This window comes from Photinus pyralis, unplaced genomic scaffold (assembly GCF_008802855.1).
Source record: "Photinus pyralis isolate 1611_PpyrPB1 unplaced genomic scaffold, Ppyr1.3 Ppyr1.4_LG8, whole genome shotgun sequence".
In the NCBI taxonomy this organism is placed as follows: domain Eukaryota; kingdom Metazoa; phylum Arthropoda; class Insecta; order Coleoptera; family Lampyridae; genus Photinus; species Photinus pyralis.
In genome coordinates, this window is record NW_022170819.1 from 580,346 (window position 1) to 608,336 (window position 27,991).

The following is a 27,991-nucleotide window of genomic DNA, read 5'->3' on the forward strand; positions in this document are numbered from 1 at the left end:
GTAAGATATTGTCTCCCGTCTTAGCAGAAAATCATCGTTTATCAGTTTATCTGACTAGATTTCAAGGTCCCCAGAACTCAATGTAATGGTATATCGCACTAGATTTCAAGGTCACCAGACAGTAATGTTTATCGCATTAAATTTCAAGGTCATCAGACAGCAATATAATGGTGGTAGAAATGGAGTTTGGTAACGAGGACGAGGGCGACGATGACAACATCTATCGCGATATTGAAGACGTATTAAACTATAAGTTTAACGTCAATTCTCATAATACAGTTTGCATGATGGAATTATTATACTATCGACCTACTTATTTTATGTATCACATATGTCAATAAACGTACTTTATTTGAGCATTTTTGTTTTATTTGATGAATGGATTTCCTATAAATATGGCAACTTATTGCCGCAATTCAACAATGTTGAATCGGAAGCGGAAGTGTACGGATGGGAGTGGCTTGGTTAATAATCTCATAAACAAACTTCCAGTGGAACTACATATTCCTGGCTATCACTATCAGTATTGCGGACCTGGTACTAAATTAGATAAAAGGCTAAAGCGAGGCGATCCCGGCATAAATCCCCTAGACGCTCAGTGTAAAGAGCACGACATTGACTATAGAGATAACCAAGACTTGGAAGGTCGACATCAAGCAGATCGCCTTTTAGAGCGGAAAGCTTGGGAACGATTAAAAGCTCCCGACGCGAAGTTAGGAGAACGAGCAGCCGCTCTTACGGTAGGTACCATTATGAAGGTGAAAAGAAAGTTGGGGATGGGCGTTAAGGGGAAGAAGAAGAAGAGCAGTAGTTTATTGAATTTGCGTAGGACAATAGCCAGGAAAATGAGGAAAAGCGGCAACACCGCTGACATAATAAAGTCGGCTGTTACGGCTGCAAATATGACCGTAAAAAGTTTAGGTGGTAAGAAAAATGTAAGTGTGCCTAGAATAATTCCCATACCAAAACAGGGTGGGGTTTTACCATTCCTGATACCTTTATTCGCCGGTCTATCGGCAGTTGGAGCTTTAGCCGGCGGAGCGGCGGGGATTGCCAAAGCAGTTAATGCATCTCGTGACGCTCGTAAAATGCTAGATGAAACCTCGCGCCATAATCGCACGATGGAATCGCTCGCTATAGGAAATAAAAGTGGCGGTGTGCTGTTTCTGAAACCTTACAAATCGGGAGGCAGTTTGGCGCTGCATTTACAAAAAAAAAAAACTTCAAAAAATTGCCAAACCGGCCGTTGACTGATGTAGATCTACGTAAGCATGCAAAGGGGTGTGTACCATATTTTAGGGACGTGTTTATGCGAGATAATATGCCTACGGCCCCATGGGAAAATGAAGATGGCGTTATTAATTTAGATAGTCAAAGGGGGCGTGGCACTCATTGGGTCTCGTATAAGAAACGTGGTGGATGCGTTTGGTACTATGATAGCTTCGGTAATATTCCACCACCGCGTGAAATAGTCGAGTATTTCCGCGACTGTAAAATCTATTATAATTACGGGCAAGAGCAACAATTCGGTACGACGAATTGCGGTCATCTGTGTTTAAAATTTTTGTATAAATAACTCGAATGTCGTTGGTGAGCGCGTAGTAGTCATGTCGACGACGTTCAGTATAGAGGGCGTTGGAAATACGGCGAGTCACGATTTCTATCCACCTATTGAACTTCATCCGGGAAAAATGTACGTCATCGGGATGGTGGGGTTTTACGGCTGTAACAGCATAAGAAACATTCACGCGGGAAACGATAAGTTTTACTATAAAACTGAGTCAAATAGCGTATACTCCAAGGTGATAACAATTCCGCACGGTGCGTACGAGTTGGAAGAGATAAGCGAGTATATAAAAGCTCACATTCCTACAAGTCGCTTTAGTCTACGTGCAAATAACAATACGCTCAAGTGTGAACTTAGCTGCGAATTTGATATAGATTTCACTCAAAGAGACTGCATAGGACGCATGCTCGGTTTCGAATCGAAGATATTGGATGCGAATGTTCTACATACCTCTGCTTTAGATATACAAATCATTAAGCATACCAACATTCACATAGAGTGTAATCTCATTACGGGATCCTATCGAAACGGAAATCGCGCTAAAGTCCTTTACGAAATAGACGTTTCCGTTCCACCAGGTTATCGCTTAGATAAAATTCCCAGTAATACTCAATATTTGGAAGTAAATACCAGTAGAATTAGTAATATAACTATAAAATTGACAAATCAAAAGGGCGAATTGATCGATTTCGGGGAAAGTGAACCGTTTACGGTGCGATTAGAGTTAAAAGAATATGGGGTTACGTATTAATCAAGGTCCGCTGCCATCCTTCCTGAACACTATAAATAAACGAGATAAGCGGAAATCGAGTTATTCTCAATCGGGACAGGGTCCGGGCACATTAACGCCAGCAGAAAAATATTTCTTGGAATCCATTGGTCTGAAAGTACAACATGGCGGCGGCAGCAGACTCGTTAAACGTCTTTCAAAGCGTACACTTTGACGAGACGATTGTTAAGTCCGATATTCATACTTATCTTCCATATGGAGGATCTTCGGATTACGGTCTTTCCAGTGAAATACGAATATTAATTCAAAATCAAGAGCTGATAACCGCCACATACGATAGCTTCTTGTACTTGGAAGGAAAAATCGAATGGAGTCAGCCGCAAGAAGAGGGTGCCGCTGCAAAAACATGCAACCTTACAAACAATTTCGCGCCATTCCTTTTCGAAGAAATTCGCTACGAGTTGGGAGGTCAGAAAGTGGATGTATGCAGGAATCCTGGTATTACATCCTCACTGAAGGGATACGTATCATATACGTCTACTGAAAGCAAAGGTCTTAAACATTTGGGATGGTCACCCATCGATGATGGATCTCTTCAAGTAGACTACGACAAGAGCAACAAGGAGAAGCATTTCGCTGTTTGTATTCCGCTAAAGCACATATTCGGGAGCATGGAGGACTATCGGCAGGTCATCGTAAACATGCGGCAAGAATTAGTATTAATTCGTGCTAGAAGCGATGCCAATTGCTACATCGGCACCGCCGACGATGCAACAATAACATTAACAAAAATCCAATGGAAGGTGGCCCACGTGACCCTTAGCGATAGTGCCAAAATTGGTCTATACGAACGAATCAATAAAGATGCAAAAATTACAATGCCATTCCGTCAATGGGAACTGTACGAATTGCCCGCTTTAAAACAGGCACAGTCGGATATATGGCCAATCAAGACTTCAACTCAACTAGAGAAACCGCGATGGGTAATTGTAGCATTTCAACGAAGCGGAAAAAAGTTTTCGCGCGAAGCAAGAGCGGCCAATTTCGATAACATCAATATTCGAAATTTAAAACTTCATCTCAACTCAGAAAGTTATCCGTACGAAGCGATGCATTTAGATTTTAATGTCAACAAATACATCATGGCATATCAAAACTATGTAAACTTTCGACGTGATTATTACTCGAAAGATGAGCAAGACGCTCTGTTTGACTATTTGTATTTTAAAAGTTGTCCGATCTTTGTGCTGGACTGTTCGAGACAAAACGAGTCTCTGAAGCATTCAACGGTAGATGTTAAGCTGGAAATGGAGTCGTTGGAGGCCTTCGAGGCGGGAACGGTTGCTTATTGTCTGATCCTGCACGATGCGCTAGTTCAATACAATCCTCTGACCGGGGAAGTGAAGAAACTATAATTTGTACTTTTTCTATAAATAAAATGTAATGATAAAAATGTTCTTAGTCTTATTTCAACCGCCAAAAATGAAGGTGGTGATGCAAAAGCAAAAGCTGCCCATTCAAAATCTAGATACGACGCCAAATGTGGAGTATAAAAAAACACACGGCGAGTTACTTCCAAACAGTGTGAGATGCTTAATATGCGGACCGTCTAATTGCGGTAAAACGAATACGATGCTCAGTCTGTTAACTGAACCCAATGGTCTACGCTTCAAACACGTGTACGTCTATTCCAAATCGCTGAATCAGGACAAATATAGGCTTTTGGGTAAAATTCTTCAGCCGATGAAGGATATTGGCTACTTTACGTTTAGCGAAAACGCTGATATTATGGAACCCAATGCGGCCAAACCTAATTCAGTTTTTATCTTTGACGATATCGCATGTGAAAAACAGGATAACATTAGAGCGTACTTTTCAATGGGCAGGCATAACGTCATCGATTGTTTCTACTTGGGTCAGACGTATTCTAAAATTCCTAAACAATTGATTAGGGACAATGCCAACTTAATTGTTCTATTTGAACAGGACGACTTGAACTTGCGGCACATTTATGAAGATCACGTTGCTCCCATAATAACGATGCCGTTGTTCCGAGAGATGTGCTCGGAAAGTTGGCGAAATCCGTATGGATTTATGGTGATAAATAAGGATGCGGATGTGCAAAACGGCCGTTTCAGGAAAGGTTTCGATCACTATATAATACCGTGAAAACGTGTTTGTTATTCAGTTAGAAATAAACAGCTATCAAGTCAACAGCTTTCAAAATAAACAGCTTTCAAAATAAACAGCTTTCAAATAAGAGCTCATTGAAAAACAGGCTGTTCCCCCTGTTTGTTTACCTGTTCCCTTGATCGCATCATCATCATCATCATCATGGATACTAAAGAGATGGCCTTGAAACGACGAATAGTTCAAGCGCGTAAAGCGATACAGCAAAAGTACAATCGTCTCAAAGCGGATCGTTTTATTAAAGAAGTGGAGTTTGTACGAACGTATAAACCGTTAATTCAACCGCTATCCCAGATCGTAAAGAAAATCGAACCGCCGCCGTCATCATCGGTTATTGATACGAAAAAGGAGGAGCCAGAGGACGAAGTATTTACATCGCCCCCTAAAAAACGCCAATCTCCTGCAAAAAGAAAGTCACCACTACAACGTACGACTCCTGCGATACCTTATTACATGCGATCGAGACGAAGACCCTCTTCCCTTACCGAGATCAGTCCGCTGGCTAGACTGCCCTACTTTCAAAAATATCCGCCAACCGATATGAGTCCGATGGTTAGACCTTTTCACCCGACGGCTACTCCATCATTGAGACAGCCGCCGTCATTTCTACAGAGTACAGTGATAGGAGAGCATCAACCGGAGGAGGAAGAAGAAGAATCCTCTGTCGCATCATCATCTGCTTCATTACTCGATATGCAAGGTTCGCAAGCCTTTTTGGAACAATACAACCACCTACCGCGGATATACGTCGAGCGCATGATAAGGGATACGAGTAATGCAATTGACACGACTTTTGGAATTCATTATGATGTCGAAACGGATAAGTGGACGATGGGCAGGACGCCGGTGACGATAAGTGACGAAGATTTGGTCGTTAACGGGATCCGGTACAAAGGTACTGCGGGCCTATACGAACTGATCATTATGAATGAACCGAATGAATCGCTAGTATCCAATCAGGATAGAAATAACTATAAGCAGATAATAATAGCAACTCATGTCGCACGGCGCAATTACGATCCCACCGATCAGATTCGAGGCAATAAGAGCAAAAAGTATAAGCTCATAATAAAGCCTCTACTAAAGGAGGAGGAGGAAGAGACGAAGAGGGGGCGTGCGAAATCCGGAAGCGGTATATTCAAGGAACTCGGCCGACCGACCGAATACAAATACTGGAATAGCGTGCATGAACTGATTAGGGATTTAGAGGTTTTATGGGGTGAAAAAATGGCTGGTAACACTGGAGTACAAAATGATATAATATCAATCGTGGAAGAGCTGTACGAGGAAGGTTACATAAAAAAGCCCACGCGACCGTTTTTACGTCAACTAGTATAAATACCCCCTTTTCCGTCTTCTTGCCCACATTCGCCATGGATAAATTCGGACGTTCTCATACCCACGCTCAATTTGGGAAACTGCTAAAGACAAAATTTTCCATTACCGACGATACTATAAATGTGGAAAATAAGAGACTAAGTAATGTTGTGGATCCTATTGAACGTCACGATGCCCTAACGTTGCAACACTACCTATCAACAAGACTAAATCTCAACGGAAACCGGTTAATGAACCTCGCCGATCCAGTAGACGACCGCGATGCCATAAATAAAGGGTACCTCACACAATACATGCAGATTGCGAAAGCGCCCGTAGACAGTCTTCGCAATTACGTAGCGGTACTAGAGGAAGAGTTGAAAGCGGTCAAAGAAACTTTACATAAACTAATAGAGGATGCAGCAGGTGGTGAACGAGTTACACAAAGCGGCGCGCAAAAACTTCCCTCGTAGACGTACCATCATTAAAGGCTTCGATGATCTTTGGCAAGCAGATCTAGCCGAATTTATACCTTACGCAAAAGAGAATAAAGGCTACAAATACATATTAGTAGTTATCGATTGTTTTTCAAAATATCTATGGACGCGAGGGTTGAAGACTAAAACGGGTGAGGAGGTGACAAAAGCCGTACAGGCTATTTTCAAATCTACGAGACGCAGACCGAAAAATCTACAGACCGATGCAGGGAAGGAATTCTATAACAAATCATTCGCCAAATTAATGATGCAAGAACGCATTAATCACTATTCCACGTACAGTACGAAAAAGGCCGCACTGGCCGAGAGGGTTATAAGAAGTATAAAAAACCCCTTGTACCGGCAGTTTAGTTTACGCGGAAAATATGTATGGATAGATGCAATCGAATCGATCACGAGCGAGTACAATAATCGTAAACATCGAACAACGGGGATGAAACCGATCGAAGTGAAGGCCGATACAAAGCTGGACGCCTACAACCACATCAAGCTCTTCAACAATAAGAAATGCCGTTTTAATGTCGGCGATGTAGTTCGAATTAGCAAATTTAAATCCATATTTGCGAAGGGCTACACCCCCAATTGGTCCAGTGAGCTGTTCAAAATTATAAAAGTACAAATAACAAATCCGGTCACGTATTTGTTGGAAGACATGAAGGCTAAACCGATTTTAGGTGGATTTTACGAACATGAGTTGCAGAAGGCCAAGTATTCGGACGTATACTTGGTTGAAAAAGTCCTGCGTCGCAAGAAAGACAAAGTGTACGTGAAATGGTTGGGTCTGGACGAGAAATCGTGGATTGATAAAAATAATGTTGTTCTATAAGGTTATGATGTGTCGATTTGAATAAATAAATAACTAAAAACTTAAATATTTACTTTTTATTATTGTAATTCACCATACAACATATTTCCTAGTGTCTCTTTTTCTCATTATCGTTAAAAGTAATTCTCGAGTCTTTTTATAATCGAGCAATTGAGTAGAGGGCCATATTGCGGAGTCTGGTCCGCAGGTCCAACCGAGAAGTGCATCAGGATTCTCTTCGCCTTTACGGATATTTTCCAATATCCATGTGTATATCTCGCGATGACGATTGTCCTCGTGCGTATTAAATCTACACTCTATTCCCTTTTCTACGCACACATTAATAAATAATGTTAGGGCATTAACATTGGCATATTTTGCAGATTTACAAATACTTTCATTTATTACATATGAAATAATCCTTATACACACCTGCAGAAGACTTGAGTAAATTAATTACATATTGTTTGATATGAAACGGTAAACTATCAATATTACTACCACTACTACAATCACTAACATTACAGGATATTGATTTTACTAACCTATCCAGTTCAATTTTTCTCTCTATCAGTAATCTAATATTAGTTTCACATACATTTCTAGAGCAAGCACACCAACCGAAACATTCATCGGGGAGGATAATGAGGTTTTGTAACACCTCATTAATGAATGTAGTGGATGAGTTTCTCAATAGAGCTTGTTTTAAAAATTGTTTATAAATGGGAATAGAAGCTTTGTATAGCTCCTCCTCCAATTGTATTTTCAAATTTTCGCTATCCATTATCCGTATTGTTGTTGTTGTTGTTATTGTTGAGGGGTTTTCTAAAATACAAAAGGTGTGGTTAAAAGACGCGAAGGTTGTGGAATATCGACATCATCGTCGTAGTAGTCGTTAGTATGGTTGTATTAGGTAGGATTACTAAAATTACAATATCCCCAAGGCCGTGTATCGATACGATTAGCGCATATGACGCGTTTGTCATCGTGAGGACTTAATACGACCTTATTTTGTTTCAATGTGTATACGGCATGCTTCTTCGATCGTATTAGATTCTGCTCCTTTTTTATAGTTACAATATTAAACAAGGACCTTTTATAATCATCGATCGTAACGTCCCTCATACTAGATGATGTGGATCCTTTCGATTTCTTTATCAATTTTCCATCGACCTCATATGAATACATCTTTGCACGCAACCCTACAAATTCGGTCATTATACGACCATGATTTTCATCCTTCATTAACCCCGGAATTTTTTTATTTACCAAAGGAATTCCAAACTCGTTTTCGGGATCATAATCTGATGTATCAAATCTATGAATATCTTCCTTTATAATTTCATATATGTTGGGAACGTTAAAAGCGTATATTAAACTATCGGTATCGGTGTACAACAGCTTTGCGGACGATTTTTGAAACTTTTTCAAAACGTAGTTATAATGAAAGTCGTAAAGAAACGTTTTTGAAATGTCTAAAACTGCAAATCCTGCGTATATAGGTTTATTGAAAAAGACTTCTAATCTATTCATTTCTATGATCACCATGTCCTTATCGAATATCGTACAACTATGGAAGTTTGGTTTGGATATATATGCCCTAGCGCCGTAACGTCCGCCCCATTTAATCAATAAATGCACCTCCTTGTATTTCCGCACGTTCTCCATAAGCTTACCAAAAGGACTATTAATCATTAATTTATAGAAATTTTTATCGAACTCATTTTTCGCCCGCTGTCGCATACCGATATTTAATTCGATGTATTTTTTCAACCACGGAGACTGCTTGAACTGCAATACTCGATTTATTTTTACTAATTTTAGACCGTGCTGCACGTATATCTTTAAATTTCTATAATGAACGACATATTCGCGCTTTGGATATAAGGTTAACATCAGTTTTTTAAATTTTGAATTAAGGGGTATCATATGCTCCGGCGCCATGGGAAAATCACTATCAGATTCGTGCAACTCGGAGGGATAGTCCAAATCACAGTCTACTATGTATCCTACGTCAGCATCGTCCGGATGATTAAGTATGTCCAAATTTTCAATGTCCTCTACAAAGGAGAATTCGCCGAAGGGCAAGAAATTACACATTGTGGCACCATAAAGATTATTAATGTCAAGGTACAATAGGTACGTCGTGTCAAGGTCGCTGTTATAGTCTTTCATGAACGGGTTGTTAGCTTTGGCGTATCTAGTAGAACACTGCGTTATACCGCCTCTAATCCCTTTCTCGATAAACATGAGTTGATCAATATCAGTTAGAAGCTCCAATTTCACGCCCGTAACTTTTAACATGGCGTCAAAAGCTAGACCCGGAGCGGTATAGTAATGCAAAGGATCAAGCCGATACGTCTCTATGCACGTATTGCGAAAGTTTTCGAAAATATCAGCCAAAAGAAGAACATCCGTTTTTAAATAAAGGTCGGAATAATCTCCTAATGTTTTAATGTTGAATGTATTCCATACGTTAAGCGCGTGCTCGTAATCGGCTTCGCTTACCGCTTCGTTTTTCAAATTGCTAAAAAATGCATCTCTAGGCGGTAACTCTAGCTCGTTTAACCTCTCCCATGAGTCGACATAATCGTACGGAAATATGCCCTTACGCGTTAACAAACCAAATTCATTCGCGTTGTCGCTATGCAATCTTATAAGGGTTTTTTTGTCATTCTCCAAATATGAGGACAATTTATCTATACTGCTACTCATAAATCTAAAGGAATCGATAAAGCGAAACTTAATACAAGTATCCTGTACGTACTTTGTGAACGAGATATATTTCTCCTTGTTTACGGGTAAAAGTTTGATTTCGCCGGGAATGACCCCGGTCGCAAGCTCTCTAATAATAAAATGAGCGTCGTAGCCGCTCAGATTATGAAAAACTACAGGTATTACCTGACTATCTTTATAGTTTAGGTTACATTTACTATGAGCAACGCCGCGAAAGAGCCCCCCACCGCTATGACTATGGACTTTAACTTTTACGTCACCCTCCAAAAAAGGTTATTCGCAAATGTGGCAGTGCGTTGCACTCTCGATCCTTTTCAGTTGAGCCGAACTTAAACGCTCCATGGGAACTACAGTATTCATTATGGCGTTCGCCCATTTAGCGATATCATGTAACTGTTTAATAAACCATCGCAAATTTTGAAAGTGACTCATCGTACGAGCACTTTAAATAGAACCCTATACTAAACGGAATATGTGACTGGTAAAGCGCGGTGGCTACACCTTGAAGAGGTGTCGAGTTATCGCATTTTTCCAAGATAGTTTCAAGGTCAGCATAAATAGCAAATGGAACCTTCTCCATATGCGAATAGCGAGTAAACTCTACATATTTTTCGGTATCGTTATTGCTGTTAGGCATTCGAATGGAACACTTATTCACTTGATGACACCTTTTTGAATGCTTGTCTAATAGATCGCTCGACGAAAAATGATTTAAACATGTGTAACAGAAAAATTTTTTATGACCTCGATTCGATAATTGCGAGGAGAACAGCGCCGACATATTTTTAATCCAAGCGTAATGATAATAATCGTTGCCATTGTTGTTGTTGTTGTTGTTGGGAGGAGATTGATTGTTTGATGACAATACCAATAAATTTACGGTTTTTCTACCATCCGTCTTACCGCTTAACATAAATGGAAGTACTTTTTTCTTAACTACGCAATATAAGTTAATGGAGAGGTGATTTAATTGCTCAAATTTTTTTATATCGGTTATTTTAATAGGAAATTGAATAGATTCGCGTTTTAGTATGTCATCAAAATGAGGATAACTACTTTCTCTATCAACATTTTTGGTGACGGGATTTAAAGCAGCCACTATGGACCATAGAAAACAAAATTTATCATTGTTTCGTACATTCACAACGGCTTTCTTAGCTAGTATAAACGAGGGCATCTTTATATATGTTGAAAAACCACCTTTGATGGGAGCGTAATTGTTAATATTGATTTTGACAAATAGCACTTCACTTAACGCCCAACCGGACTGTTTTTCGGAAAAATTTTCCAACTTGGCTTGCAGTTTATCAAAAACGTTCTCCTTGTACCACTTTTTAAGATTGGTGCCGATATCAATTACGGCATTTCTCGTTTGAAATGTTTTCATATCTACATTGAGATCTTGAGGATGGATAAAGTTACATGCCAAACTTACGTTTACCTTTAACATTGATCGTTTTAGCGCCTCACCAATTTTGCGCGCAAAGCTGTCGTACGATTTTTTTAGAAAAACTAAGGGGTCTTTATAGGTAAAGTTTACAATGACGCCGGTAATCAAACGGCCTTTAAAACAAGAATCTAAGGTGTACCACGCCAAAGTACGGAGCGGATGATTTTTTCTATCGACGGTGTCATCTATTCCACAACCCTCCCTTTTTACCGAGATATTTTTCAATTGTTGTTTTAATTGTGCTCGAAAATATTTAAGTTGGGTTAAATTCGCTTCCAGTCTTATCGGGCTTTCATTTATCTCATTATGAAGGTTATTGGTAATTGCTTTCTCTAACAAACGTATGTTGGAATCGATTATTGAAATATGTCTAACAATATCGGTCTTATTTTTTAATAATTTAATTGAATTACGCGTTAGATTAACTATGTTATTGCTTAAACTCGTAACAGATTCCATTGTACCTACCTACGATTAAAACTATTTTCCCAGAGTTCTTCTTCCTCGAAACGTAACAAAAATAGCTCGCCTGCAAAGTTGCGCGAAATCCGAGAGGCCTTCACACTTACACACACACAAAGAGACACTTGTCGTTGATGGAATATTACGTCAAAGATGCACAGAGACGAAGTCATTAAATCGCGGAAATTGGAGGCCTTTTATACGCTCACGTTCCGAAGGACATTAATGAATACTCCCTTTCTTACATGAGTGCTCGCTATTGTTGGCGCTTTTCTAGGAAGCTTCGGGTGTGTCGCAGGTGTCCCATGCGCTTTCTGCTAACACCATGCAAATACGTTTCCAAGGTCGAGAACAATGGAGTCGGTGTTACTGCAGTTGCATGAGTGGGGTCTGGGAACCTTGGTGTCGCAGGTGTCTCATGCAAGTACGTTTTCAAGGACAAGAACAATGGAGTCAGTGTTACTGCATGAGTAGGTCTTGGAAGCTTTGGTGTCGCAAGTGTCTCATGCAAGTACGGAGGAGGACAATGGAGTCAGTGTTGAGCTACCAGGAAAGCAACCTGTGAGAACGCCCTTGATTTTCACTCTTTTGCTAACTCCATCAAAAACCCTCCCCATATATAGGTGGAGATTTTTCATATTGGATAAGTATTAACGTGAACGTTAAGACCATGTCTTCCTCGATGTCTTCCTTTAACAACAAACGCGGCGCGAAATTGAGTATTAAAAAAAAAAGTGAAACGAACAAGAAGCCTTACGGTGGTGCTAGTGGCGGTGGCGAACATTCGGTGTTAAGAACGGCATTAGAAAAAAATAAACCATCAAAATTAATGGACGGAGATGTCATCATCAATCTCATTACCGAAGATGATGAAGGACACCAGGAAAGGTAAGGCGTACTCGCGCTCGCTTTCCACCATCCATACAATTGTTTTATTGTTTTTATAGAACCACCACTACAACAGCCAACAACAACAACATGAATGAGTTGGACGACTTTCTGAAAGAATACGAGGGCATCGTGAGCCACGTATATGCCCCACAAGTAAGGGCGATCCCTCCACCTCACGACCAGGAGCATCAGCAGCAGCAGCAGTTAAGGTAAAAATTGCTCATGAAAACAAAAAAAAATTAACAAATTTAAAAAAATTATTCTAATATATATTTGTTTTTATAGCCATCATCAGTATCCGGTACAGATATTAGAACACATCATAATTCCCGCGCCGCCGCCACCACCACCGCCCCAGTCAAATCAGCACGCGGGAGATGGCTTACACCAATTTCATCCGCCGCCACCGGGCAATAACGCCGTGAACAACAATCACTTTCAGTAAGTTATACTTGCAATATATACATACACTCTATTCTTAATACTGTGCTTTTCTCCTTATTGTTACAGAGCTTCGTTACCAAGGGCGGGTGCAAAGGACATGAATGTCCTAAGAGACATCTACCAAAACATCTCCCCAGCAGCAGCAACAGATCTGCCGCCACCACCACCACCCCCGCTGGACCCGCACAGGTGGCACGAGCCGTCCAACCCCCCAAGAGCTGGCAATGGTGTCCATGCGGTGCCTGGAGCAAATGTTGCCCATTGTTGAAACGAAGCACCGAGATTCCCAACTTCTTACCGAAAGGTTGGAAAGGGAATTAACGGCATCCCGAACACAACAGCAGCATCTCCAAAAAGAAATGCAATTAATAATTAATTATATTACATTTTTAAAACAAATGTCAATGTAACTATAACGAAATAATAATGTAATTATTGTATGTACCTATTTCAAATATACGGAATTGATGCAATTGTTATTGTTATTAATATAGTTTATCCCGCCGCAAACTTTCCACGGCTATAATTTTAATCCAATACGAGGAATTCATTGTCGAGGTCAAGCAAAAGTGAAACAGGGCGTTGTTGCAGCAACCTACAATGGAAATTATAAATCTCATTTCATGATTTCTCCCTGCAATAAGTATTGTTACTAAGTTACGTACCTGAGTTATGATATTCCCGAATTTTAATTTCCGCAAAAATCATAATTATTTCCGTAAGCAACAACACCATAAATGAGAAACGAGTGCAAGGCCACGAAGTACAAACTGATACTGTTCTATTTTTAATGCGCGCGCGAAATTGCAAAGTTTTTTTATGTACACGATCTAAAGGGGCCCCTAGACGGTCAATCATTTTGATCAAAAACTTCATTCAAGCGCGATTAACCATCAATATGTCAAATAACACCTACTTATACCACGCGGGTGTGGTTCTAACAGGGACATTGCCGATGGGAAAATGAATAAACACCCCTTTGTACATTTTTTTTTTTTAATACACACAACTTTACATATACACAAGGAAATAATCATTTTATTTAGGTACATCATCATCATCATCATCATTGGGCCTTATCTCATGCACACAAATCGCCAGTAGACCTCACAACATCAATTTTTCCATACGGCGCCGACAACCCAAAATTTCCACATCCCACTTTAATTTTCTAATTTTCATTACCAGCTCGTCAATTCTTTTTTTCCGTTGCTGCCGCTGCTGCTGCTGATGATGATTATGAACAATGACTCTTGACATCTCGTCGATTCTTGTTATTATGGACAAATGTCTTCCAATTAACACCTTATATTACACCCAACGGCCTTGAGCCGCCGCCACCCCCCCTCCACACAAACAATACACCCCTTTGTTCTCACAACTCGACCTTGAAATCCAATGGCCTTCACCCATCACCCCCCCTCCGAAAAACACAAACAATACACCCCTTTCTTCTCAACACTCGACCTTGAAATCCAATGGCCTTCACCCATCACCCCCCCTCCGAAAAACACAAACAATACACCCCATTTCTTCTCAACACTCGACCTTGAAACCCACCCACCCCCACTTACGCAATACCACTTTGACCTTCAACACCACTTTGACCTTGAAACGCTAACACTTCAATCATATGGCACTTTTCAATGTAAAGTGAGCCAGGATCGGCCTTACTATACTACTGGCTCAGAAGGGTCAAAGACACTCTAGACATTCCGAAATTCTTTGAAAATCTTAAAGATACTTAATAAAATGTCTGAGGTAATTTTTAGAACATTGTAATAGATTGATCTTTAGGAGTGTTCTCTGGAACCGGAACTGGAACTCTGGTTAATATTGTAGTACTTCAGTGATCCTTCTTCGATGGTTCTTCATTGTTACCAAAACTTCGTCGGACAAGTCTAATGAATCTTTAAAGAAGTGTCTTCTAAACATTATCATCTTCGAGTGACTTTTAAAAATCCTTTAACACGTTGACTGCGGTAGCTTAAAACAAGAACTTGCCGTTGATGCGTTACATATCGCGGGGGTATTGTAATGCAACTTTACCATAGTGCTATACATACCGCCGGGGATATGTAGGCAACTGGTCAAGTAAACCCCATCTACTTTACTTGTGCGTAATTTTTTGAGTTCCGCAGCGTGGGGATCTGTAAGCTAACACTATTATTTATTTAATTCTGGAACCGCACATATCTCCGGCTACTGGTACCGCAAGAAAGTGAAGAAAACTGTATAACCCTAAAATTATGCAATCAACTCGAATAAAAAACATTACAAGGAACACTATTTTCTGAAAATTGAAGGATATTTATTTATTCCATGTTAATATTAATATTATTATTTGTGATTAGTATTGAAACATGGAATTATAGTACCCAGGTTGGCCTGGACAATCATTACAATAACTAGACCTAAACTAGACTCGTTAAAACTAACGAAATGTTTACGGAATACAAAGATGATGCCACTTGCGCAATTCTGTCATGCAGTATGATGCAATAACCGTAGAAGTAGCTGCAAAACTGTACATATCTCCGGGGGCATGTGCCGCACACAACTAAATTTGTACATATTAGTCCTGTGCGTTACATGTCCCCGGAGATATGTACCAAAAAATTCAGTGGACTTGACTATGCAAAGCACGACCATAAAAAAGCTATACGTAAAACTTATATACGTTAAAAATCAAGGAAGATATGGCTTTCGCACGCAACGAATGTTTGGCAAAAGTTCGCTTCGTCACCACGGAAAGAAACCCACATATCCCCGAGAATATGTAACGCAGTCAACGTGTTAAGAAAGACTTTCTAGCACAATAATAAGTCAAAGATATTCAGAAATACTCTTGAATCCTTAAAAGATTATTCATGTACTATTTAAGCAGTTTTTATTTCTCTTTTTTTTCAGTCAGCCAATTTTCGGGGGTTAAAAATTAATTTTACCTCTCATTGTATACTAATTAAAGGTCTCAACGAAAGGAACCGTTTTCTACCAACTACTGCCCTTCTTTTTGTCCTCTTATCAGTACGGGAGTGGAACTAGTTTTATCCTTCATGGTACTCTAATGAAAGGTCTCAACGAATTAATTTCTACCAACCATAGCCTCTTATCGTGACCGGGTATATTCCCTTATACCTCAAGAACGGATTGTCGGAAGCGGGTACTCACAATGGGCGATTGAGACGTCTGCAAGAAATATATCCATTGGTGATGTCAAAAAAATGCGCTTTATCTGCACGAGAGTTGTGCACAATTTATACTTGTTTAATTAATTACCACCTTTCTCTAAGAGCCAATTAGAATCGCTTTACTCGGCAGCCAATCAAATCTCCCAAAACAAAAATGGAAAGTCCGTGATGCCCACAGAGTTGTATATAAGTAAATAGAGAGGCAGTACATACAACCTGCGCGTGAAAAAATAACTCCAACTACAGTGGCCGACTTTTAATGGCGGAGCCGTTGGGACTCATGCGCGGTGCGTGAAAGGGGAATCAGCATGATTTTTGGGTGCATTCAGTTCAGGGGCGGATGGGACGGCCGGGCATTCGGGCAAGTGCCCGAAGGGCCGGTTCCATATGGGCCGGTGGAGTCCGGCGTGGCGAACAAATTAGAAGGCGCTTAGACTTACATAATTACATGTTGATGTTGATGTCTGATGTCATCTTTCTAATAAGTATAATACGCTTTTTTCACTTTCACCATCCGTAGACTGTAATCCTTATAACAACTTCAAATTTGCAAAATGTACCTAAATAAATACCTACCTACTAAATAGTTTATGCGTTATGCGACGAAATTCTAACAATTCCTGAATTTCTTAGAAAAAAACTACTTTTCCGTAAAGTATAGTTACCTATGTAGCATATTTCCAAGTAAAAAGGTAAGTTAGCTCTTTTAAATTTGCCGAAGTGGGCTGGTTAAATTTTAAACTGACTGCTGAAATAAGAGGATTAAATTTTATTGTTGATGATGTGATGACGATCTCTTTGGTCAAGATCTTCGGAGAATTTAATGATCCCAAATCAGCATTGTATATAGATGTTATTACCGCATTGCAAACAATAGAAGACGATCAAAGAATTAGCTCAGACACCAGAGTTACTGCGAGAAATTACAAAGTTATGCTTTGTTAAAATATGAAACTATAATCACATCACAGGTATTTTTAAAAATTTTTGATATAACAGGGCCGCTATCGAGGTACCTGCAAACTAAGGGCTTAGATCTGATTCGGTGTAATTCAATGATACAGAATGCTCTTCGGCAGTTGCGTTCAATTAAACGTGATATGACCAGCATTGAAGATGCCACAAAAAAATTTATAGCCTGGGCAACTGATCAATTCAATGTGCGAGACGTCGATGTAGAAGTTGAACAAAGTTTTCCTTGTGTGCGACGTAGACGAGTAAAAAAGTTTTTTGATGAAAAGGCAACCGATTCGCAACCAAAGTCTGAGGAGGAAAAATTCAGAATTTCAACGTACTACGTTTTAATGGATGTCACCGTTGAATCCTTGGAGAGAAGATTCTCTAAAAATATGAATTTATGTAGAGATCTAGCTGTGCTCGACCAGAAACATTTTAAGGAAATTAATCAAAAAAGAGACCTTCCCGAAGACTGCATGAACTTCCTTTCAGAGAAAATAAAAAAATATAACACCAACGCAACTTCGACACAGTTAAAAACAGAACTTAAATCTCGCTTCATCTACGATGTCTACCAATTTGATTATGACAATGAGATTAATTCGTATGATTCTGATGATAGCAATGGTGATGATGGCATGAATATTGAAGACGGCAACGAAAGTAAGTCCAATGCTATTTAAAAAATTTTGAAGCCCCCCCCCCCGGGCGGCTTATCTCCAGGGCCGGTGCAAGGTTGCCCATCCGCCCCTGATTCAGTTACATAATCAGTAATCACAAAACAAAACAGCAATAACTTTTCAGATGCTTCAGATTCATTTGTAAATAAACAGACGCTTTGGAGTAATAATTTAAGCATGCCCATTTTACATTATACCTACTCTACCGCCATTTCAATGTTTAGTAGGCGACGATCTGTACATAAATAAAGGTTATTTTAAAATGTTCCTAGAAAAATGCAAGAAAAGATCAACTATAGTCTTATGGGTGGAAAACTCTTCGCAAGCAATTGTTGAAACTTTCGATACAAGAAGTGCCAGGACAAACGTAGGTTGTAATGGAAAAAAGTGATATTGTAGTAAGGCGTTCTCGTTATTTAAGAAGATTAAAAGAAAACGAACAACCTGAATGTGACAAGAAACCCGTTATATACTTGGACGAAACCTATATTCACCCATCATATGGAGTGAGTAAATGCTAACAATCAGATGAAGTATCGCGGAAGTTTATAAATCCAATAGGGGTGGTCAGAGGTACATCGTAGTATGCTGGTAGTCGTTCTGGTTTTGTAGAGGATGTCGTACAGTAAATCGGGGGATTATCACGATGATATGAATCATAGAGTTAGAGAAGCAGCTTATACCAAATTTACCAGCAAACTCAATTGTGATTATGGATAACGCACCTTATCAGTGTTCAAATAAATAAGCCACCAACAATGAATACCTAATCGTAAGGAAGTGATACGTTCTTGGTTAGAAGCAAATAACATTCCTACGAGAAATGAATTTATTGACAATGTACAATTTATTGTGAACACCGGCAGTTCCGATGATGATTAGTGGTCAAGTGACGATAATGAATGAAAAAAGTTAAAGGTTGTGTGTTAATTTAGTCAATGTGAGTGTTATTAATTTCAATGTGATTGTTTCAATAACTGTCCATATTTACACAGCAGAAGTGCATCAGAATTGTAAATTGTGTTGAACATGAACATCTAACAATCTTAAATGTTTAAATTATTAATTTTACTGTTTCCCTTTGAAGTAATGCAACTCATATCGCGTGGCCCAGTTATTTATATTTAGTAGAGTCAAATTTTGCATGAGAATGTACAGTCTGAATTTCCAGCGCCCTCGGACACGCCCTGTCAGGGACTTTCTGAGCGTGGTGCCACTGTCCATACCCTCTGCCAATGCTCCATTTTTGAGATATTTGAGTTATTGGCATTTGTAGTTTGTCGACTTTGTGGCTACCCGTATTCAAACTGTGTTTTCGGCATTGCACACCTGAAATTCTGTCCCGCACCAAAATAAAATTTCAACTTATTTTATTCTTTCATTGCTTATTTTTATACTCACTGAGTGCAAAATTGATCTTTAAACTCGATCGCACGACAAATATACGATTTCCTTTATACCAGAATCTCAAAAAATCTTTTCTCGATTCTGTTGATGTAAGCCCCTTACCAGCTTTGTATTGTAGTCTACTGTATTAAAAAGTTCTTAAGGATTGTAATGTTTCTTATTTATTCAAGACACAGTGTTAACAAAATCATTCACCACACATTGAATTTCTATTCAATTTTTGTTGCAATGAGAAACCATATTATTCTCAAGCCAAACCTGCTTTAAGGGTCATTTAATTTGAAGCCGGTACTGTTGTCAATTACTGCGCACACTCACCAACGGCCTGCGCAAGGTTCAATTGGAGTCAATTTTCTGTAACAAGACTGCCACTCTATTTACTTATATACAACTCTGTGGTGATGCCGTTGCGGGCGATTCGGGCCGTCGGGTAGGTTGCAGAGGTGGCGCAAGTCGTGTAGAGCATGCTTAGCAGGCATCGTTCGTTTAACCACAGATTTAAATATAGTATATTTAAATCTGTGGTTTAACCAAACAAGAACTAAATGTTCGGAACACGAAATCTAATTCGGTCGCATGCAACCAGTTATTTTTCTATCACAATAATTTAGAAATACGTAACATTCTGTTTTATTGTGTATCATGCTGCCTTTGCTTATATGCGAGTGAGTGTAAGCAAAGTAATTTTTTGAAGCTCGGAACGGTTTCTTTCATAGTTAGATAAGAATTAAAGAAAATTCCCTCGTATATTTTTTCACTAACTGTACTGCCATATTATTATCAGGGAAAGGAAGAAACCAAGAAGATCAACAGGTTTATTAACACGTGGATTAGCATTGTTATTACATAATTCATTTTCGGAACTGACCGATACCACCGGTGGTAACGACTTGACCCAATTATACGCAGATAAACTTTGATAACATCTATTATCGTATTGGATTAACTGCGCCATTAATGACGTATTTGATCTAACTGCAGGTGATTCCCCCAACGAATAGAGATCTATAGTGTGAACTAATTACAAATAATCATCCTTGACAGCTTTCGTTGTTGCTTAGTGCATAATATTAGAACACGCACTTTCCATTGCGTCATTGGCCCGTATGAATAAAAGTAAGCAAATGCTTATACTTGCAAAATTCAAAGTAAATACTCGTAAGTGCCCCTTTATATTGGTTTGTTTAGCAGCGCTGCACTGCGTCCTGTCCTTCTGCTTAGCAGCGCTGCTAAGTCGCCCAGTGCGAAGAGATACGTTTAAGATGATTAATTATCTAATTATTAACTAATGGACTAAATTGAGAAAGTTCATGTACTGACCGAATTTTTATCAGCGCTTACAAGTTGTCGCAAGAGAATTTCATTGAAAAACCATTTTAGGCTTAATTAACCACAATCCAAAATTGAATCGTGCAAGGTTGCGATTTTCCAAAATCAAATTCATTTTTGAATATAGAGATCATGTACCGAGATCACGATTGTTCCAAAAATCAAATAAATTTCGGAATATACTATTTATACTTAAGACGAGAATATAATCCTAAATGTAAAAAAGGGACCATTTTTGTTTTGATTAGGGCCCCTCAAAAGTCTCAAACAAGGCATTTTTAAAATTTCAGATGAACGAATACACTAAAAAAACCACGTGTAAAAATGTTTAACCGTCGACGTTGAAGATGGTCGCTATCTATCACAATCCTTTGGTAGAACTTGAAAGTAGCGGATGCCCTTAAGTTTTAAAACCAAAGACACTTAAATGTCAATAAATTAATTGAATCGTATTTCCCGTACTTACGAGAAATAAAGCCAAGCAGCTCTGACAGTACACACTTGTTTATCAATGACGTCAAGTTGTTACAGCAATTCAAAAAAGCGTAACTTCTGCCTCCCATATAAGAAGCAAGTTTAGAGCGATTAGGTCAGTATAGTGGTAGCCATGGCGATCGTGTCAATACTAGTGGTACTGGTCATTGTTATGATCAAATGGTGGTCAAATAGAAGACGTGCCGATTTAACAAACAAACTTCCCGGACCTTACCACTATCCCTTTTTGGGGGCACTACCCTACTTCTTATTTTCACCGGGTAGGTTTCTTTTTTGTTTATTCTTATTTGTGGCACGAGCGGTTAGTTATTAATATTTTCATTTGGTTTGAAGTAAAATTAATTTCCTTGCACAAATGTATCAATTTCCTATCAACCCGGTGGTGTAAATGTCAACGATAAACTACTTAATAGTTGAATTTGCGCGTTAATTTGTGTGTATAATAACATTTCTTGCGTCTCAGTAAGCACCATTACTGTAGCAGGTAGCATAGTTCAAGTAAGAATGTTATAAATGGACAACCACTCATTACGTACCTCATTACTAACGTTAATTCGGTTTCAGATAAAACATGGAGATACCTCCACAAGTTCGCAAAAACTCACGCCCTACCGATCTACAAAACCCTGGTGCTCAACACCCTTTACGTTAATCTAATGGTACCAGAAGACATTCAGGTGCTGCTATCCTCCGGGAAGTACCTTAATAAAGGCCAAACGTATCAGTTGCTGGAGCCTTGGGTCGGAAAGGGACTGTTTAACAGTTCAGGTAAGAATCAACGTTCCTCTAAGAAAGACTAGTTCTGATCGTGTAATGCAGGGATGAAGTGGCGAGAAAGAAGGAAAATGACAGCGCCAGCGTTTAGCATTGGCACCATGCGTAAGTTTGTGGAGGCCTTCAAGGAGCACGCCGAGAGATTCACTCAACTTATCGAGCGAGAAAGTAAGAACGAATACACAGAGATTGACTCCCTAGTATCGAAAGGCACAATGCACGCAGTTTGTGGTAATACATTTCAATGAATTAGTGTCGCGTAATACAATTTTGAAACCTTTAGAAACGGTAATGGGTACAAAACTGGACGAGGACAATGAAGAAGTCGGTAAATATCTAGCAGCGTCACATCGGATCGGTGAATTATTCATTCATCAGCTTAGTAGACCGTGGTATGCATTTTTGCCAATATACCCGTTAACACCCAGCTACTGGGAATCGAGGAAGGTCTTGAAAGTGTTACACGACTTTACACATAACATAATTCAAGAAAAGAGGAAGAATTTTGCCATTAAAGGTGCTTCTCCGAAAGGAGGTGCAGGATTACTGGATTTGCTAATTGAAAATAGCTTGGACGAACGAATTCCTGTGGCCGATATTCGGGAAGAAGCAGATGCTTTTATGTTTGCGGTAAGTAACTGGAAGTTGTTTTTCGCAAGGGTACATTTTGAGGGTCTCTAGGGCCACGATACAACTACCAGTATGATCTGCTTCGCCTTGCTGCTGCTGGCCAGCCATAGCGAAGTACAGGTAAGCTAAAATAACTTAAAGCAAATATCTCGCTTACGTAAACGAAAACTTGCAGCAAAAAGTTTATGAAGAAGTCGAGGAAGTGTTCAGCAAAACCGACGACAGCACCTTTTACGAAGACCTGCAAAGTATGCGTTATTTAGATCAGGTGTTAAAGGAAACCTTGAGGTTATACCCCAGCGGGCCTATGATATCGCGATACATCACGGAAGAAATGACAACACACACCGGATACATTCTCCCAAAGGGCACCAATGTCAACGTGCGCATATATGACATCCACCACGACCCCAGACTCTATCCAGATCCGTACAAATTCGATCCGGAGAGGTTTTCGCCGGAAAATTGCAAAAATCGACACCCTTTCGCCTACCTCGCCTTTAGCGCTGGTCCTAGAGGCTGCATGGGAAACAAATTCTCATTGTTAATGGGAAAAACTATTATATCGTCGATTTTAAGGGAGTACGAAGTGATGCCCGTCGATACACCCAAAAGTATTACATTGGTGGCTCACGTAGTTTTAAAAACGAAGGAACCGATTAAACTCAAATTTAGACGACGTTAAGCGCCTTTGTTTGCTTTAGGTTTTATCTATTTATTGTACTTACATGTACCTATTAAGCTATTTTATTTATTGTGATGTTGTTGTATTATCAATTGAAATGCTGATAAAATGCAGTGCATTTTAATGAGTGGTTTACATTATTTTTCGATCTGTTGGTCCATCTGTTTAATTTTCAGAAATTTTTAAAAATAACGAATAAAAATTAGAACATCTTAGCCCACGTTGCAGTAGGTACGTTATTCAATTTCGGTGATGAGGCGTGCATATTAAGTATGTGTCGCTTATTTGGTGTCTAACAATCAATTATGTCAGAAAGATGAGTAGTAGGTACATGCCAAAAAAAAGAAATAAATAAATTGGGGGTCTAGAATGTTTCGCTTGGGAGCTTTCTCCCGATGTCTCAATTAATTCATTTATTGACAACCATAATACGTCAGATGATGGCATTCAGTAGAAATAATCACTTTTACTGGTCCTAGCCTACGCGATAATGGTTTTCGTAAGAAAACACCATAAGACACTACTAGCGAAAGTGCCCTCTATTAACAATTTTTGGTGACAATGTAATAATAAAACGGCACACATATAAAATTAGTACATTTTCGTTCCAAATCACACTATGCAAGAAAGGGGCATATAAACGGACATTTAAACCTAATAAAATATGCATCGAAGTGCGTGCTAATCTTTTGGGTTGGCATTAAAGATCTTTGATGTAACTGTTGAGAACATGTATGTGCTGGCTGGGGGTATTTCATACTCCCAGCTAGCAGAGAGTGTCCTAAGCGAAGTAAACTACTCCTATCACTGTCATTGTAGTCTTTGGGAAAAGGTAATCGCATCTTTGTCTGCGAAGAGTATTCCATACCGCCCTGACCCTCCGGTCCAACGTTTTTGGGGATGGACAGTCGTATCTGTTTTTTTTGCTAAGGGCACTTTCTGCTGGTTGGAGGCATTCCAAACCCCCAGACCCCACTCCGGATTTTTTCCCTAGTCTTTTAAAAGGATAGCCACCCTAAAGTAACGTTCAACTATTAAGGTTATTATATAGATGTGCTCTGGGAATGAAGTGACACGATTTTTGTCTCGATACCCCCAATAATTTCGCGGAAATTGATTTTCAATAAAAAAAATTGTACACCGTGAAAACCTTTAAACAATTTAATTAATAAAGATTTCATTTAATCAAAGAAACGAACGTTGTGCTACAATGTGTTAGCCTCGGGTCGCAATGTCTTGTAACAAGTGTTAGGTGCTGAAGTGATCCATCCTTAATACATTAGGCATAAGAACGCTATGTATATTTTAACACAATGTATATATAAGTACCTATATTTCTAAACGAGCGTTGCAAGATCTTTCCTAAATATTAATATATGGGTCACCTAGTTAACGGACAATCTTTATTTGACGCCGTCTCGATGGTAAAAATTTTCGTGACTTGAATACGTGCCCGATTGAAGATAAAAGCAGGTACTTGCTTTACATAGTTAATTACGATTGAGTTTCTCAAGTTAATTAAAGAAATTCACTGCAACCCTTTTACAATTAAACTGGTACATGCATCCTAGACAGTTATACCAAGTAGGTCTTACGGTTCTTGCTAATCTCATATACATTTGGGCACACAGGATTTAATTTATTTTATTATTGTTTGGAGGGGGTTTACCTGAAGCTGTTGGTTCGCTGATCTTTTTGAAGCTTCTTCAAGTACACATAATAGTTGCTCCATGTTCGTGGATCTCAGGGCCAAAAAATTGGCTTCCGGTTAACTTGAAAATCCTCTTTTATTGCGGTACATGAATACTGTACTGATTTATCATGTACCATGTAATATTTTATTGTTTCATATTGGGCTTATTTACCTAAGACTCATTTAAATATAGAATAACTACATTTTGATGTGAATAGGTTCGACCCTAGGCTACCACTCTCCACTTACTAATTAATAATAAGCAATAATCCATGCCATCTTCCTGTATGCAAATATGCAATAAACTTCTTTGAGTTACAAACAGGAAGCGTGACATACAAAATATGCGTATCATTTTTCGGTTACCACCACAATACATTGACAAACAAAAATGAAAAGTAGCACTAACTAATCGTCCATATTCATTTATCATTTACGTCAGTATTAGACAATGTACAAAAGGTCTAATGCGTAATGCTTGTCTGTAATATAAGAAGCAATTTACGAGCGATTAGGCTAGTGTAATGGTATAATCATGGCGATCGTGTCACTACTAGTGCTACTAGCCATTCTTATGGTCAAATGGTGGTCCAATAGAAGACGTGCCCATTTAACAAACAAACTTCCCGGACCTTACCACTATCCTTTTTTAGGGGCACTACCCTACTTCTTATTTTCACCGGGTAAGTTTCTTTTTTGTTTATTATTATTTGTGGCATGAGTGGTTAGTTATCAATATTTTGATTTGGTTTGAAGCAAAATTGACTTCCTTGCACAAATGTATCAATTTTCTATCAACTTGGCGGTGTAAATGTCAACGATAAACTAATTAATATATTAAGAATGTTGAATTTACGTCTTAATTCGTGTGTATAATAACATTTCTTGCTTCTCAGTAAGCACCATTGCCGTAGCAGGGAGCATAGTTCAAGTAAGAATGTTATAAATGGACAACCACTCATTAAGTACCTACCTAACGTTAATTCGGTTTCAGATAAAACATGGAGATACCTCCACAAGTTCGCAAAAACTCACGCCCTACCGATCTACAAAACCCTGGTGCTCAACACCCTTTACGTTAATCTAATGGTACCAGAAGACATTCAGGTGCTGCTATCCTCCGGGAAGTACCTTAATAAAGGCCAAACGTATCAGTTGCTCGAGCCTTGGGTCGGAAAGGGACTGTTTAACAGTTCAGGTAAAAATCAACGTCCCTCTGAGAGAGACTCTAGTTTTGATGGTATAATGTAGGGATGAAGTGGTGGAAAAGAAGGAAAATGACAGGGCCAGCATTTAGCATTGGCACCATGCGTAAGTTTGTGGAGGCCTTCAAGGAGCACGCCGAGAAATTCACTCAACTTATCGAGCGAGAAAGTAAGAAGGAATACACAGAGATTGAGCCCCTCGTATCGAAAGGCACAATGCACGTAGTTTGTGGTAATACATTCCAATAAATTAGCGTCACGTAATAAAATTTTGTACCTTTAGAAACGGTAATGGGTACAAAATTAGACGAAGACAATGAAGAAGTAGGTAAATATCTAGCAGCGTCACATCGGATCGGTGAACTATTCATTCATCAGCTTAGTAGACCGTGGTACGCATTTCTGCCAATATACCTGTTAACTCCCAGTTACTGGGAATCGAGGAAGGTCTTGAAAGTGCTACACGACTTTACACATAACATAATTCAAGAAAAGAGGAAGAACTTTGCCAGTAAAGGTGCTTTTTCGAAACGAGGTGCAGGGTTACTCGATTTGCTAATTGAGAATAGCTTGGACGAACGAATTCCTGTGGCCGATATTCGGGAAGAAGCAGATGCTTTTATGTTTGCGGTAAGTAACTGGAGGTAGTTTTTCGCAAGGGTACATTTTGAGTATCTCTAGGGCCACGATACAACTACCAGTATGATCTGCTTCGCCTTGCTACTGCTGGCCAGCCATAGCGAAATACAGGTAAGCTAAAATAACTTAAAGCAAATATCTCGCTTACGTAAACAAAAACTTACAGCAAAAGGTTTATGAAGAAGTCGAGGGAGTGTTCAGCAAAACCGACGACAGCACCTTTTACGAAGACTTGCAAAGTATGCGTTATTTAGATCAGGTGTTAAAGGAAACCCTGAGGTTATACCCCAGCGGGCCTATGATATCGCGATACATCACGGAAGAAATGACAACACACACCGGATACACCCTCCCAAAGGGCACCAATGTCAACGTGCGCATATATGACATCCACCACGACCCCAAATTCTATCCAGATCCGTACAAATTCGATCCGGAGAGGTTTTCGCCGGAAAATTGCAAAAATCGACACCCTTTCGCCTACCTCGCCTTTAGCGCTGGTCCTAGGGGCTGCATAGGAAACAAATTCTCATTATTACTGGGAAAAAGTATTATATCGGCGATTTTAAGGGAGTACGAAGTGATGCCCGTCGATACACCGAAAAGTATTGTATTGGCGGCTCACGTAGTTTTAAAAACGAAGAAACCGATTAAACTCAAATTTAGAGGACGTTAAGTTCCTCTGTTTTCTTTAGTATTTATTTATTAGCTTCATTTATTGTATACCTGTTGAGATATTCGATTTATTGTGTTTAAAAGCAATGCATTGTAGAGAGTGGTTTACATCGCTTTTGAAGAACCCCCAGATAGCAACCTTTGTCCGGTATAAGATTTTTGTACGCACACCCATTCAAGCGCATATTAGGAATTTTATAAAGATTTTAAGCTGATGAGGAAGGGTGTACCCAACAAACCACGTTAAAGTGGCATCCTTGTATTCATAATGGTCCCTGAGAAACCATTATCAAAAGAAACCCAAATTGGTAGGGTCCCACTTTGTACAATTTGTTAAATTAGTTAAATCATAATAGATAGCACTTTTGTTGTTAAAAATTTCACTCTGACAGCTTCATAGCTTTAGAAATACCTATTGTAGGAATTAGGCTCCAATTGCGCTGCTTACAGAGAAATAAAACCAAATTCTGCGTCGATTCCTCTTTGATTAATGTAAATGGTAATTAAAAATTGACTCAATGAAAAGATGGACTACTAGATCA

The 27,991-nt window shown here is 39.2% G+C and overlaps 6 protein-coding genes across 7 annotated transcripts in view; 5 read left to right on the plus strand and 1 right to left on the minus strand.

Moving 5' to 3' along the window:
- LOC116177887 (cytochrome P450 4C1-like) overlaps positions 1 to 23,361 on the plus strand; it is a 27,181-nt gene extending 3,820 nt beyond the window's left edge. Inside the window, exon 7 of the mRNA XM_031497050.1 lies at positions 23,257 to 23,361. The gene's annotated coding sequence lies outside the window, so the exon portion shown is untranslated. The remainder of the gene's footprint in view (positions 1 to 23,256) is intronic.
- On the plus strand, positions 2,462 to 3,712 carry LOC116178259. The gene has a single exon (XM_031497714.1). It carries the CDS (start codon positions 2,462 to 2,464, stop codon positions 3,710 to 3,712), a length of 1,251 nt encoding a protein of 416 aa, XP_031353574.1.
- On the minus strand, positions 8,016 to 11,229 carry LOC116178263. Its single transcript, XM_031497716.1, has 3 exons — positions 11,043 to 11,229; positions 9,874 to 10,015; positions 8,016 to 9,825 (listed from the first exon to the last, which is right to left on the minus strand). The coding sequence occupies exons 1-3, from the start codon at positions 11,227 to 11,229 to the stop codon at positions 8,016 to 8,018; spliced, it is 2,139 nt and encodes a 712-aa protein (XP_031353576.1).
- Positions 12,402 to 13,562, plus strand: LOC116177889 (formin-like protein 3). Its single transcript, XM_031497055.1, has 4 exons — positions 12,402 to 12,642; positions 12,702 to 12,854; positions 12,931 to 13,086; positions 13,156 to 13,562. Exons 1-4 carry the CDS (start codon positions 12,425 to 12,427, stop codon positions 13,355 to 13,357), a joined length of 729 nt encoding a protein of 242 aa, XP_031352915.1. The 5' UTR covers positions 12,402 to 12,424; the 3' UTR covers positions 13,358 to 13,562.
- LOC116177886 (cytochrome P450 4C1-like) lies at positions 21,238 to 23,361 on the plus strand. Its single transcript, XM_031497049.1, has 6 exons — positions 21,238 to 21,408; positions 21,713 to 21,916; positions 21,968 to 22,153; positions 22,206 to 22,552; positions 22,604 to 22,672; positions 22,728 to 23,361. Exons 1-6 carry the CDS (start codon positions 21,261 to 21,263, stop codon positions 23,235 to 23,237), a joined length of 1,464 nt encoding a protein of 487 aa, XP_031352909.1. The 5' UTR covers positions 21,238 to 21,260; the 3' UTR covers positions 23,238 to 23,361.
- A 1,915-nt stretch (positions 23,362 to 25,276) lies between these two features.
- LOC116177885 (cytochrome P450 4C1-like) lies at positions 25,277 to 27,545 on the plus strand. 2 transcript variants are annotated; one of them, XM_031497048.1, is made up of 7 exons: positions 25,476 to 25,613; positions 25,827 to 25,861; positions 25,925 to 26,128; positions 26,182 to 26,367; positions 26,419 to 26,765; positions 26,817 to 26,885; positions 26,941 to 27,545. In XM_031497048.1, exons 3-7 carry the CDS (start codon positions 26,017 to 26,019, stop codon positions 27,448 to 27,450), a joined length of 1,224 nt encoding a protein of 407 aa, XP_031352908.1. In that variant the 5' UTR covers positions 25,476 to 25,613; positions 25,827 to 25,861; positions 25,925 to 26,016; the 3' UTR covers positions 27,451 to 27,545. The 2 variants fall into 2 exon arrangements, with proteins under 2 accessions (XP_031352907.1, XP_031352908.1); XM_031497047.1 differs by lacking the exon at positions 25,827 to 25,861 and having other exon boundaries at positions 25,277 to 25,613.
- Positions 27,546 to 27,991: the final 446 nt, after the last annotated feature.